Source organism: Bos indicus, chromosome X (assembly GCF_029378745.1).
Source record: "Bos indicus isolate NIAB-ARS_2022 breed Sahiwal x Tharparkar chromosome X, NIAB-ARS_B.indTharparkar_mat_pri_1.0, whole genome shotgun sequence".
Taxonomy (NCBI): Eukaryota; Metazoa; Chordata; class Mammalia; order Artiodactyla; family Bovidae; genus Bos; species Bos indicus.
The window spans coordinates 61,473,990-61,489,598 of NC_091789.1; the positions used below are offsets into that span (position 1 = coordinate 61,473,990).

The following is a 15,609-nucleotide window of genomic DNA, read 5'->3' on the forward strand; positions in this document are numbered from 1 at the left end:
ATTTGATGAAGCAGTCTACTTCATACAGGAAGTATAGGACTGTGCAGGAAATATACTTTGTGGTGAAACATCAGGAGTATTCCCATTCAAGTCAAGAATAAAATAAAGATGGTCACCAATGGTCACCAATGTTATTTGTTCTTAAACTAAAGATCCCAGCCAGTAAGTCTGGAAGAAGAAAAAGAGGTATATGGATGGAAAACAAACCCCCCCCCACATTTTGGTTATTCAAAAGCCATGTGATTATCTACTCAGAGAACCTAAAAGAATCAAATGACGAATTATCAGAACTTAATGTTTGCAAGGCATCCAAATATGAATTGAAAATTTAAATGATTTGCTTTAAACCAGCAAGAAATGATTAAACATACAAGAGGGGAAAAAACCAGTTAACAATAGAAACAACAATAAAATTCACATTAGCAATCAAATTTACCCATGAATAAACCTAACAAAAGATGTATAAGATCTCTTTGCATAACTTTATATTATTAAATAATATAAAATTAATAAATAAATGGAAATATATATGTAATTATTACTTGATGTGGGAATTCAGTATTATATACAAGTGATTCACCAAAATTTAATCTTTAAATTCAAATTAATCTCATTCAAAATACCAGTGATTTTTTTTTAAATGTAACTGATAAGCTGGTTCTGAAATTTATTTAGAAGAATAAATTTGTAAGTGTAGTGAAGATGGTTTTAAACAGAACAAAGATAGTTTTAAAAAGAACAAAGATGAGTATATTTTCCTTGCCAGTTTTGAAAATATTATAAAGCTGCAGTAATGAAAAAATGTGTTAGTGATGCAGGAAGAGACAGCAGAACAGAAGAATGTCCAGAAACAGAGCCATGTTTACCTGAAAACTTTGAGGTGCCTCTTCTCTTGTCAGTGGCTTTCTAGTATTTCAGAGATTAAGAGATCGTAGTGTCAAAGTGTAGAGAGTTAGTTACTAGTACGTTTCCAAAAGTAATGTGAGTGTTAGTTGCTCAGTCGTGTCTACCTCTTTGCAACCCCATGACTGAGGCCCTCCAGGCTCTTCTGTTCATTGGATTCTCCAGGCAAGAATGCTAGAGTAGGTTGCCATTTCCTTCTCCAGGAGATCTTCCCGACCCAGGGATCAAACCTGGGTCTCCCACATTGTGGGCAGATTTTTTTTTTTTTTTTTTTTTTGACCACCTGAGCCACCAGGAAAGCCCTCCAAAAGTAATAAAACTACTTTATTCTTTCTTATATTCAAACTGGTACTTACATTATTGGGACTTTTCATCTTTTCTCTACATGTTGATTCTCATAGAAAAAAATAAGAACATGGCTCGTATTATACATAGAAAAAAATAAGACCATAACTGATATTAATACATTAAAGAAAGATTTTATCATTACTTAATGTCTCATTGAGACCCAAAGTAATATGTCTGAAATAAGATCATTTTGATCACTTTAATGGGTATTTGTTTTTATCTTAGGACCTGCAGTTATAGGTCCTCCTGGACCCCCTGGCTTTCCTGGGGAAAGGGGCCAGAAAGGTGATGAAGGCCCACCTGGAATTTCCATTCCTGGATCTCCTGGACTTGATGGACAGCCTGGGGCTCCTGGTCCTCCTGGCCCCCCTGGCCCTCCCGGCCCTCACATCCCTCCTAGTAAGCTATATACTTTTCTCCTATTAAGTTCTGTTGTTGTATTTGTTTTATCTTCATTTATAAGTGAATCTGATGGTTTGCATCATTCTTGTATTTCTGATAAATAAGAGTCTTCTGCTTCTACTTTTTATTTATGGTGATTATTTGATATTTAAATTTGTTCTTCAAATTGTCATTAATATCATAGAAACAACTGAAAATAAATCTTTGTTTTTCTAGCCTATCAGACTTTCTTTTTGTTGAGTCTTCTGGATATTTTACAATTGGCTTGCTATTATTGCTTTATCTTATCTCAGGTGATAAGATATGTGAAGCAGGCCCTCCTGGCCCTCCAGGATCTCCAGGTGATAGAGGACTCCAAGGAGAACAAGGAATGAAAGGTTTGATCCCCATATTCCTTCATTCTTTCAAGTCATTAGCAAAATTCCCTATATCCTCCACCCTTCCTCAGCCACTCACTCCCATGGTCAGACCCCAAGACCATACATTACCAATAGTGAACACTTCCAAATTGTGATTTCCTGACCACTATATCCTATCTATCTAGCTCACTACCTCTAATAACCTGACTCCAACATTACTTCAAACTCAGTGAAACCTGCCAACCTTTATTATCCCTCAGCCTTTTGAAGTCTTTTCTTATCTCTTAACCCAGCTTAAATTCCATGATCAATCCTTGTAGTCAATCCCATGCATAAACTTTTGACTTCTTTGCCCTCCTCTCCTGCCATTGGAACCAAAAGATAGCCCTGGTAATTCAATAATTGTGGGAAATAGTGAAGGACAGGAAAGCCTGGCATGCTGCAGTCCATGGGGTTGCTAAGAGTTGGGCAGGACTAAGTGGCTGAAGAACAACAAATTCCAAATTACCACCTCTTCTGAGCCTGCACCTGGTTTTCCCTTTTCAAACTTCTCATACATCCTCTTCTATTCTTATTTTAGGATTCTGACTTAGCTTCCTCCTCCACAGACCAGTTGAAGCAATAACAAGAGAACTTTCACAAATTGCCACCACCACCACATTTATTCTGCCTCCTGCTGATCATTGTTACTGCTCCTATCTAAAACAGTTCTTCTTTGTACAGTAGATTCCATTTCCTCTTGTTTCCCTCAAAGATTCATTTGAGAAATTCTTATCTCTCCCATATCATCAATTTTCCCCTTTCACTGGATCATTCCTAGCAGTATACAAATATGTCTTTGTTTACCCATCTAAAAAATATCTTATAATAATCTCACTTCAGCTGCTAGATACTACTCTATTCCTGTTCTTTCATTTGCAGCAAAACTCTTCAATAATTTTCTACTCACTGTCTCTAGATAACTCTCCTCTCCTCTCATTTTCTGTTAGTGAAATGAAAGTCGCTCAGTCGTGTCCGACTCTTTGCAACCCCATGGACTATATAGTCCATGGAATTCTCCAGGCAAGAATACTGGAGACGGTAGCTTTTCGCTTCTCCAGGGGACCTTCTCAGCCCAGGGATTGAACCCAGGTCTCCCACATTGCAGGTGGATTCTTTACCAGCTGAGCCACCAGGGAAGCCCAAGAATATTGGAGTGGGTAGCCTATCCCTTCCCCAGTGGATCTTCCTGACCCAGGAATTGAACTTGGGTCTCCTGCATTGCAGGCGGATTCTTTATAAGCTGAGCTATTAGGAAAGCCCATCGTTTTCTGTTAAACGTACTCCAATCAGGACTCGCCCCCCCCCAAACACACACACACTCGCATCACTCCATAAATGCTGTTTTTGTCAAAGTCACCAGTAGCCTGTGTGTGTTAAGTCGCTTCAGTGTTGTGACTGTATGGGCTATAGCCCACTAGGCTCCTCTGTCCATGGGATTATTCACTACCAATTCAAATATTGTCTCAGTCCTTATTTTACTTGATTTTTGCATTCTTTAAACAGTTTATTCACTTGGTTTTCAATAAATAACCTGCTCTGTTTTTATTCCTTCCTCCCTGGCATATATGTGAAAGGGAGCCATTGTGATTGGAGTAGACTGAGCCTAGGTCAGGGTGCATGGCAGGGCTGGGAGGAGAACCGTAGAATATGATGTAATATCATTTGAGGGGGGGCAGTCTGTGGCAGATCATACAGGACCTTGTAAGACACTGTGATGATTTTATCTTCTATGTGGAAAGTGTTGAAAGTGAAAGTGTTATTCTCTCAGTTGTGTCCAACTCTTTGTGACCCCATGAACTGTAGCCCACCAGGCTCCTCTGTCCATGGGATTCTCCAGGCAAGAATACTGGCGTGGATTGCCATTTTCTTCTCCAGAGGATCCTCCTGACCCAGGGATCGAACCCGGGTCTCCTGCATTGCAGGCAGACTCTTTACCAACTGAGCTACACACACACACACACACACACACACACACACACACACACACACACACACACACACACACATATATAGTAGATATGTCTCTATCTATATAGATATGTCTCTCCCTATATACACTCTGTCTCTATATGTGTATCTCTATATGTGTGTCTATCATCTCATATGTAACTGCTATCTAAATCAAAATATAGAACTTAACCAGAATTCTAGAAGACTCTCTTGTGCATCCTAATCAGCACTTGGAAAGGTAACCACTGTTTTGTCCTCTCAGTTTGCCTTGAACTTTGTAGAAATGGAATCATATAGGCCCTTTTATGTCTTAATATTTTATCTGGTTTGTTTTGCTTAATATTATATGTATTAAATATTCCTAAATATCCATTCTAATGTTAATGGGCATTTGGTCTGGGGCTATTATGAATAAAGCTGCCATGAACATTCATATATATATTATGTCATATATACATATATGTGTGTGTATATACATATATATACATATATATATATATGTGTGTGTGTGTGTATTATAGGATATAAGCATTCATTCCTGTTGTGTAAACCTTATCGGAGAAGGCAATGGCACCCCACTCCAGTACTCTTGCCTGGAAAATCCCACGGATGGAGAAGCCTGGTAGTAAGCAGTCCATGGTGTCGCTAAGAGTCAGGCACGACTGAACGACTTCACTTTCACTTTTTACTTTCACGCTTTGGAGAAGGAAATGGCAACCCACTACAGTATTCTTGCCTGGAGAATCCCAGGGACAGGGGAGCCTGGTGGGCTGCCATCTATGGGGTCGCACAGAGTCGGACACGACTGAAGCGACTTAGCAGCAGCAGCAGCAGGATAGGTCTAGATTTTGATTCTATAGATATCACCAAACCATTTGACAAAGAGAATTTAGTTTCCACTTCTCTCACAATTATTGATGCTGAGCCTCTTGTATAGTTTGTACACTCTCTTTGTAAAGTACTTATTTTTTTCTGTGTTTAATTGGGTTGTTGGATATATGTATCACAAATATATTCTCCCATTCTGTGACTTGATTTTTTACTCATGTCTTTTCTTGAAGAGAGGTTGTTAATTAACAGAAATCAAATTATAAATGTCCTCTTTTATGATTAGTGCTATTTCTGTTCTATTTTAGAAATCTTTGCTTACCCCAAGGACCTGATGATATTCCTCTGTTTTCTTCTAAAAGCTTTATTGTTTTCCTTTTTATTTTGATTTTTGATGTATATTGACGTCATCTTTGATTCCCCCCTTCTTTTGCATTCTTTATGTGATCCATGAGAAAATCCCATTGGCTCTACCTTCCAATATGTCCAGAATCTAACCAATTCTCATCATGTTCATTGCCGTCACTCTGGAATGAGCTTCCATCTCTCCTAGATCACTTCAGCAGTAGCTACTTACATAGTTAATATGTTTCCATCCTTGTACTTAGATCACATTCTTAACATAGCAACCAGAGTCCTCCTTTTAAAACTTGTCATATCATGTTGCTTTTCTGTTGAATTTCTTCTCCTAGATTCTTATTTTACTCACAGTAAAAGCCACAGTCTTCATGGTGGCCTATATGATATTTTATGATATACCACTTGTTATAACCTGTTAATGGTCTGAGCTGGTTTCCCTTCCTCACTCTATTCCAGTAATCTCTTCTCCTTGATGTTCTTTCTGTGTGCTAGAAGACATAGCTACTCTTTCTGCCTGGACTGCTCTACAGTTGTTGCACACATGCCATGTCCTTTAAGTTTTTATTTTTATCATATGTCATCTTCTCAATGATTTCTATCCTGACTATCTTATTCAAAATTGCAACCTGCCACCCATCCCTAAGTATATCCAGTTTGACTTACTCAGCCAATGGTAGAATGTGAGCACCATGAATGTATGGATTTTGTCTGTTTTGTTTATCATGTATTATAGACTCCTCTAATAGTGCTTGGCACATAGTAGGTGCTCAGTAAATATATATCAAATGAATTGATTCTAAATATAAGCTTCTCTAACTACACTGTTGCATGGGAATATTGTCCTTTAGTGCAAACTTCCTTGTGTTCAGTCACTCAGTCATGTCCAACTTTTTGCAACCCCATGGACTGTAGCCCGTCAGGCTTTTCTGTCCATGGGATTTTCCAGGCAAGAATACTAGAGTGGGTTGCCGTTTCCTCTTCCAGGGGATCTTCCCAACCCAGGGATTGAACTGGCTTGTCCTGCATTCGCTGGGGTATTCTTTACCATAGATCCCCCTGGGAATCCCCGCTAAGTTCTTTAGAACCTGTCTAAAGAAGATATATGTAACCATTGAAGTAAAATTTGTTTTTTATTATGGTTCTCTCTAGGTGACAAAGGTGACACCTGCTTCAACTGTATTGGAACTGGTGTTTCAGGGCCTCCAGGTCAGCCTGGTTTGCCAGGTCTTCCAGGTCCCCCAGGTAAAACATTCTGCCTTGGGACAACCTTTAAAATATTTCTTGCTAGATATTGGTGAGCTTATAGCTTTAGAATGATGCCAGTTTTTCCTTTTATAGCTAGTCATTCATATTCATAAATAACTGAATATGTAATATCAGTATCTGCTATGAAATAAATTATGCTCTTGCTTTCTGTACCTGAAGCTACCCACATTTTCTATTATTAAAGCATTTCAACAATATTATTCCAGGAAAAATATCATCCTTATTTTCCATATGGTGAAGAAAATAACTTAAACAGAGTCAGACTTTTTTATTCCAGAAAACTGGGGAAAATGTTCATAATGCTTGACCCCTGAATATCATTTCCAGTGTCAGATTCTAGTCATTGGGATGTATCATATGTTATCATTGAGAAATGGGGTTTTTACTAGATTTTGGAAATCAACTGCCAATATCCCTCTTTATTTATTTTAATTTAAAAACTGTTCCTCTTTTTTTGTAATTTTCATTGGAGTACTGTTGATTTATAATGTGTTAATTTCTGCAGTGCAAAATAAATCAGACACATATACATACATATATCCACCCTTTTTTAGATTCTTTTCCCATATAAGCCATTACAAAGTATTGAGTAGAGTTCCCTGTGCTATGCAGAAGGTCCTGATTAATAAATTATCTATTTTATGTATAGTGGTGTGTATGTGTCAATCCCAGTCTCCCAATTTATCCCCCACTTACTCCCAGGTAGCCATAAATTTGTTTTCTACATCTGTGACTCTACTTCTATTTTGTAGATAGGTTCATTTGTACCCTTTTTTTTAGAGTCCACATATAACCAGTATCATATGATATTTGTCTTCCTCTTTCTATATATAACTCCTTCCCCATTTCCAAGCAGAACTGTATTTGATATCCATCAGACCCACAACACTTTCACTTAGCTGCTTCTTGGAATACCCCAATATTCTCTTGAAATCACACTTTATGTCTGAGTCAGTCAGGGCTGAGAATAGACACCAGATCTCTTACCTTTCTGTCTAGTGTATCTCCCTAGTGAACCATTTCATTTGGTGCTTGGAAATAGATTTTCAGCAAGTCTAATAGCTGCCCCTGGAAGTTCATCATCTAGCCTTGTACTTCTGGTCTAGTGATTTTCAAGCTTGGGAGTGCATCAGAATTATTTGGAGGGCTTGTTAAAACCCATATTGCTGGGTCCCACCCCCCAAATTTTTGATTCAGTAGACCTGAGATGGAGGGCCCAAGAATTAGCATTTCTAGCCAGTACCCAGGTGGTGCAAATGCATCTGTTTCAGGGAACCATTTTGAAAACACTGCTTTAGTAGTAGTTCCTCTAGTCTTTGAGCACCAATCCTTTTTCATAAAGTAAATTTTAGGGAGTGATAAACCAAATAAAGAACTGGTAGGAATCTAGGAAAATTGTTCAAGTAAGAACAGAGAAAAATATGCAGACTTTGTCCTTATCTCATTCTGCCTTTGACAATGGGATGCTTATAGAAGCCGAGTACTTCTATGCATAGTACTTGGTAGCTACAAGCTTTGAGACACTTTGGAATTGGAAATACACTGCAGATGGTGATTGTAACCATGAAATTAAAACACACTTACTCCTTGGAAGGAAAGTTATGACCAACCTAGATAGCATATTGAAAAGCAGAGATATTACTTTGCCAACAAAGGTCCATCTAGTCAAGGCTATGGTTTTTCCAGTGGTCATGTATGGATGTGAGAGTTGGACTGTGAAGAAAGCTGAGCACCGAAGAATTGATGCTTTTGAACTGTGCTGTTGGAGAAGACTCTTGAGAGTCCCTTGGACTGCAAGGAGATCGAACCAGTCCATCCTAAAGGAGATCAGTCCTGGGTGTTCATTGGAAGGATTGATGCTGAAGCTGAAACTCCAATACTTTGGCCACCTCATGCGAAGAGTTGACTCATTGGAAAAGACTCTGATGCTGGGAGGGATTAGGGCAGGAGGGGAAGGGGACGACAGAAGATGAGATGGCTGGATGGCATCACTGACTCGATGGACATGAGTTTGAGTGAACTCTGGGAGTGGTGATGTACAGGGAGGCCTGGTGTGCTGCAATTCATGGGGTCGCAAAGAGTTGGACATGACTGAGCGACTGAACTGAACTGAACTGAAGGATACAATGTTGTGTATACCATGAAAGGTTAGATCTACCTAAAAGAAGGGATTATCTCTGTATCTTGAGAACATAAAATAGAGAAATCAACATGTGACTTGTCAAATGAGATTGAATGATATTCTTACTTTAAGACTTGACTTCCTGACTTGCTGATGTTTATATAAGCTTTATCAAAATTTCAAGCCCAAAGCTCATTTGACTCTCTCTCTCTCCTCTCTCTCTCTCTCTCTCTGTGTGTGTGTGTGTGTGTGTGTGTGTGTGTGTGTGTGTATGTGTGTGTATTAGGATCTCTTGGTTTCCCTGGACAGAAGGGCGAAAAAGGACATGCTGGTGCAACTGGTCCCAAAGGATTATCAGTAAGTTTTGAGTATATTATAGAGCAAAAGAAGTAGAAGAAACCCATTTACACCTTGAGTTTTCACTTGTGGATATATATAAAGGAAATGTAGTTTTTATATTATGATTTATTTCTTTTACTCTTGCTGGCTCATATGTCTCATTTGACTCATAGCTTTGTATACTAAATGTTATTGGGCAGGTTGATTGGATAAACTGGAGAACATATTAGAAAAAAAGAAAGAAACTGATTTTCTTCTCTCTCCTCTTTTTTTCCTCTTTTATTTCTTTTTTAACCCCTCAGGGCATACCAGGAGCTCCAGGTGCTCCAGGCTTTCCTGGACCTAAAGGTGAACCCGGTGACATCCTCACATTTCCAGGAATGAAGGGTGACAAAGGAGATTTGGGTTCCCCTGGAGCTCCAGGGCTTCCTGGTTTACCTGGCACCCCTGGACAGGATGGATTGCCAGGACTTCCTGGCCCCAAAGGAGAACCTGTAAGTTGGCTTGATATTCTTGATTTTGTGGTGTCAAATTGTTAGTGATGTTTTCTAGGATGGGCCTGGTGCTGAGATGAACATCTAATCAATGCTTAAAAGAATGTGATTATATGTACTAATGGCACATTGTTATTGACTATGTAGAGTTTCTTTATAATTCTTTTCTCTAAGTGGTTTTGTTAATTCTTTCTGCTTAACCCACTATTATGTTGAGTACTGTTTGCTATGACCAAATAGGCAGAAGGTTAAGATGCCTGTAGATCAGTGTAAGTTTCCCATTTTCTTATCCTATATAGCCTTGTGTGGTTTTGTTTAGACCTGACAATAAAGGTCTAATTTGGTTTATATACAGTAAGCTTAGAGATTAGTATGAGTAGATGGCTGTGTTAAATGTGCCATGGAGCCTAAAGATTGAACATAAATGAGTAGAGCCTTATTTTGTGTGCAACACACAGCCTAGGATATTTAGGTAGAAAGTGATACTTTATAAAATGTTAACTAGCCTGTAAACTTCTTGACTTAACACTAGAATGTAAGCTTAATGAACATAGAGACTTTAGTCTATTTTTATTCTTTGCTCTATCACCAGTTCCTGGCACATAGTAGGAACTCAAAAAATATTTGTTGAATGAAAGAATGTATAAATAGAGTGATCACACATACCACCCCATAGTAACACACACTCAGTTTTTAAGAAGAACTATTATGGCTGTATCATTTCTCTAGCTGTACTAATACCAACCTACAGATAGCTGTTATATCTATGTATTTCTGTATTAACCTTTTCCCTTTCAGGGTGGAATGGCTTTTAAGGGTGAAAGAGGTCCCCCTGGGAACCCAGGTTTGCCAGGTCTCCCAGGAAATAGGGGGCCTATGGGCCCTGTTGGTTTTGGTCCTCCTGGTCCAGTAGGTGAAAAAGGCGTACAAGGTGGGGCAGGAAATCCAGGCCAACCAGGAATACCAGGTGAGTTTGCTATGGCTGTTTCATTTTTAGTTTGGTGCTTACAAACAGAAATGCATTATCTTTTGACCATTTTGGGTTCCTTTCATGAGAGGTGTTTTTCCCTGGCTATTTATATTTGGGCTTTCCAGAGCTCCTTAGCAAGGAAACACAAATGCGTATGTGCATGTGTGTGCATGTGTGTGTATGTTTTAAGAATGCCTTCTCTTTAAAGTTTCTCTGACTGTATTTATTGTTCCTGTTGTTGTTTTTAAGTGCATCATATGTAATGCAAAGTTTAACAAATAATTATAATCGAAACACACACGTAACTACATGTGCCAAGAAATATACATTGCCAGTATTCTGGAAACCTATGCTCCCCTCTCTGTCTTTTCCTGATAAAAATCTTCTTCCATTTCTCCAGAGGTAAACACTGCCTTCACTTTTGCATAATTTTCTTCCATAAATAGTTTTATCACCTAGATATATATTCCTAAATAAAGTACTTTATGCTTCTTTTTGAACTTTATGTTAATCATAGGGTAAGTATTCTTTATGTTACCTTTGTATATGGATATAGCATTTTTATTGCTGTACAGTGTCCCACTGTGTGTGTGTCACCATTGATTTATGCATTCTATTGTTAATGGACAATTGGATTATTTATTGTTCGGGCCTGGTATTATAATGCTTCTATGTGTGTTCTCTTATATATTCTTGTGCTCTGTGGCAAGGATCAGCAAACTACAGTTCATAAATCAAATCTGACCCTCCACATGTTGTCATAAATGAAAGTTTTATTTGAACAGATTCCCACCCATTCGCTATTGTTATGCTTGCTTTTGCACTACTGCTGCAGAGGTAAGTTGTTGCCACAGAGACCGTGTATGGCCCACAAAGCCTAAAGTATATGCTGTCTAGTCCTTTACAGAAAACAATTGCCAGTAACTGGGTTAGGGTATATATTTAAGATTTGCATTTTTGAGGCACAGAATAAATACATCTTCAGTTTTACCAGATAATTCCAAACCATGTCCAAAGCAGTTGTATCAATTCATACTCCCACCAGCAGTATTAGAAATTTATTGTTGGTCTGTATCTTCAAAAACATTTTGTATTGCTGCTTTTACACTTTTGCCAGTCTGTTGAGTGTGATATATAGGGTGGCAGATTTATTTTATATTTCTCTGATATATAAATGAATAAAAATGAATATGCAATATCCATACACAAAGTTAACATGAAGAATACTTACCCCATGATTCCATTAACATAAAGTTCAAACATTAATATTTTCATATGTTTGTTGACCATTTGAATTTTCCATTTGTGACATTTCTATTCAAGTGTTTTGACCATTTTTTCTTTGGGATTGTTTTTCTTACTGATTTGGAGGGGTGTGTGTGTGTGTGTGGATTCTGTGTATTAGTTCTTTCTTAGCTATTTATTTTGCAAAATTTTCATTCACTGTGACTTGCCCTTTTCACTCTCTTTATGGTGTCTTTAATGAACAGAAATCAATTTGAGTGTAGCCAAATTTATCAGTCTTTTCTCTCATGGTTAGTGCTTTTTATGCCATGATTAAGAAATCCATCTTTATCCTCAACCTTTTTCAAAGTCTTATTTCAATTAATGAGTAGTATGTGTACTTGGACTTTGCACACATAAAACCTTAAAGTACCAGTAGTTAACCAAAAAGAAATATTTTTCTTTTGAGCTGCATTTAGAAAATATTTTTACAGATGCCTAATATTTTTATAGATGCTATCTTCATGAAAATTCTTAAAACTGTAATATACTTTTCTCTTTGAAATTTCATTCTTCTGTTTAGTATCTTCCTTGAAAATATATATAAGATTGTTTTTCTCTTGAATTTTTATTAGTTTGCATTTTCAAAAGATTATAAATATTTTTTTTGTTTTAATTAATGGAGGTCTTTAGTCAAGTGAACACTTCCTATTCACTATTAATTCCCACATAGGTCCTAAAGGTGATCCAGGTCAGACCATAACCCAACCAGGGAAGCCTGGCCTGCCTGGTCACCCAGGCAGAGACGGTGAAGTAGGTCTTCCAGGTATGTGAGGAATTTATTTGACCATGTCCTCAACGTTTGTTGGCTTCTTTCTTTGGCTACTTCCAGAAAAAAAACTGCTGTTTCTCCATAGGTGAACCTGGACTCCCAGGCCAGCCAGGCTTGCCAGGAATACCTGGTAGCAAAGGAGAACCGGGTATCCCTGGAATCGGGCTTCCTGGACCACCTGGTCCCAAAGGTATGTAGGACTGGGTAGCAGCCAAGGTAGGTTAACTGCTTAAGGTGATATTATTCTGTGATATAGTTTACACAATAGATAAAATATATTAGTTTTAACTTTTTCTATGTGTAGTTTGCTCAGTGCTCAGTCACGTCTGACTCTTTACTATCGTTTGGACTGCAACCCACCAGTTTCCTGTGTCCATGGAATTTTTCAGGCAAGAATACTGGAGTGGCTTGTCATTTCCTCCTCCAAGGGATCTTCCCAACCAGGGATTAAATGCATGTCTCCTGCATTGCAGGCAGATTCTTTTATCTGCTGAGCCATTAAGGAAGACCCTTTGTGTAATAAAAAGTTTTAAATGAAAAGTCACAGAATGTGTGCGCTAAAGTTTTGTTGTCTTTATCTAAAACTTTCCAGACAAGGAAACATCTAAATCCTAGATATGCAAAAATGATATATAAACTTTAAAAATCACAGTAATGTGTCTTTTGTGTTCACCATTATATTTTAAGGACTCAAAAGAGTTTTTGGCACATAGTAAGCACTCAGTAGATATTTGTTAAATGAATGGATTATATTAAATAGAAAACTGATTTATTGCACACATTTATCCAAGTAATGTTTTATCCTTAAGTCATATTCTCATGATTCACTGAAACTTCTAGGGCTGTTGTTTCAGTTCTGCTTTATTCTTCACAGAACTTTTTCTCATGAACTGCAAGCATGTGTCTTAATCTGAGAACAGTGCTTAAACGTGTCCTTAATCATTTATACTAAATGACATCAAAAGAGTCAGATTTGATTTTATGTGTATATATGTGTATAACATCTGCGTTGTTTTTAGCTCATTTCCAGAATTATGTGGTAGGCCTTTTATCATACTATATCAAGATGTAAGCAGAATAAAAGTTTCTCTGCATTTTTGTGTGGAATTCATCTCTTAAGTTTAGTTCTTCTATCTCATTGGTAATAGCTTTTACTTTCTTTTAGAAGAGCATTAGCCACAAATGCTATTTAGCCCTGTATGAAAATAATAGGACCACAAGGTGATTGAGAGAGAATATCAGGTATTTGTAAGGCTTGGTCTGAAATAGTCATCTAGAATGTCATTGTGCTTTTAACATCTTACTGTAGTCACTAAGCATGATATAATAGGGTGAAATGTGGGTTTAGGAGTTTGGGTATCTTTCTTACAGTGTCTTCTCTTTGGGGATTAAAAATGACTTCTAATTTACAGGTTTTCCTGGAATTCCAGGACCTCCAGGAGCACCTGGATCACCTGGAAGAATCGGTCTAGAAGGTCCTTCTGGGCCACCAGGCTTTCCAGGACCAAAGGTCTGAGACATTTTACTTCCTTCTTTCTTCTTTTTCTATTCCGCCTACCTTTCTTGTGTTGTGCTTAGTTGCTCAGTTGTGTCCGATTCTTTGCAACCCCGTGGACTGTAGCCCACCAGGCTCCTCTGTCCATGGGATTCTCCAGGCAAGAATACTGGAGTGGGTTGCCATTCCCTTCTCCAGGGGATCTTCCCAACCCAGGGATCGAACCCACATCTCCTGCATTGCAGGTGGATTCATTACCATCTGAGCCACCAGGGAAGCCTTTCCTTCCCTTAGCTTTCTCTATTTTACTTAGACATCATCCCAAGTCTGTACTATATAAATAGAACTTAACTTACTGTATTTTTATTTAAAAATATTTAACTCCAAACACTTTTTTAATAGTCCAAGAGGTCGAATTTGAAGCAAAATTTAAAAAAAATTCTGAACTTGTTTTAGAATGACTGGTTATTTGAGGAGAATGAGAGAATACAATCGTCAGCTTCCTCTGTGCTTTACTGTAGTATCGCTATTCCACTTAATCTCTGCCCATGTCTGTATGGTGGTTGGTTGAAATGGTGTTGAATATCACAAGTGGGCTTCACTGGTAGCTCAAGCAATAACGAAACCGCTTGCAATGTAAGAGACCTGAGTTTGATCCGTGGGTCGGGAAGATCCCCTGGAGAAGGGAATGGCAACCCACTCCAGTATTTTTGCCTGGGAAAATCCCATGGACAGAGGAGTCTGGCACGCTACAGTCCTTGGGATCACAAAGAGTTGGGTATGACTAAGTGACTAACACACACACACACACATCATGTCAAGCACGTCTCATACTTTTTCCCTCTGTTCCATCCCAGATACATAATTCAAATCACTGCTATTGACTTAGTAATAATAATACTGTGTTTAAGTTGGTTTCCTCTCCTCTTATAATATTTTATCTGATCTAAAATTTTCCTTAGTCAGTCTTTAGCAAACTATTGTAGTACATAATTATCCTAACTGTTCCTGTATTTTCTCCGTGCTTAATTAATTTAAATTTCCTGTGTTTTTATCATTACTACCTTTTTTTCCCATGGAAAGAAACATTGATCATGACCACAGTTCTCATGAGAAATCACTTCTCTAGTAATTGTTTTTATTTTATTATAAACCTTTTCAAATGAATGCAAAACTGCAAGGAATAATAACAATGAACTTTCATATACCTGTCACTCAGATGCCAAATTATCAAGATTTTATCATATTTGCTTCATCTACTCTTTTTTTTTTCCTTGCTGAAGGATTTTAACCTAAATCTCAATATTGTGTCATTTCACATATAAATATATATGTTTTTCTCACTCAGTCATGTCTGACTCTTGTGACCTCATGGACTGTAACCCGCCAGGCTCCTCTGTCCATGGGATTTTTCAGGCTAGAATACTAGAGTGGGTTGCCATTTCCTCCTGTAGGGGATCTTCCCTACCCAGGGGTTGAACTCATGTCTCCCGTGTCTCCTGCACCGGCAAGCAGATTGTTTACCACTGAGCCACCTGGGAGGCCCATAAATACATATAATACTTCAGTATTCACCTCTAAGTAAATGGACATTTTATACAAAACCCACAATCCCATTATCATTCTTAGTCAAATGTAAAATAATCACCTAATCTGTAATCTGGAGAAGGCAGTG

General features: G+C 38.0%; 1 protein-coding gene across 1 annotated transcript in view; it reads left to right on the forward strand.

Annotated features, from left to right (window-relative positions):
• COL4A5 (collagen type IV alpha 5 chain) overlaps positions 1–15,609 on the forward strand; it is a 252,629-nt gene that overhangs the window by 168,409 nt on the left and 68,611 nt on the right. Inside the window, exons 20-28 of the mRNA XM_019956152.2 lie at positions 1,477–1,650; positions 1,947–2,030; positions 6,342–6,434; positions 8,867–8,937; positions 9,222–9,413; positions 10,212–10,380; positions 12,341–12,433; positions 12,525–12,629; positions 13,852–13,949. Coding sequence (XP_019811711.2) covers positions 1,477–1,650; positions 1,947–2,030; positions 6,342–6,434; positions 8,867–8,937; positions 9,222–9,413; positions 10,212–10,380; positions 12,341–12,433; positions 12,525–12,629; positions 13,852–13,949 — 1,079 coding nt within the window. The remainder of the gene's footprint in view (positions 1–1,476; positions 1,651–1,946; positions 2,031–6,341; positions 6,435–8,866; positions 8,938–9,221; positions 9,414–10,211; positions 10,381–12,340; positions 12,434–12,524; positions 12,630–13,851; positions 13,950–15,609) is intronic.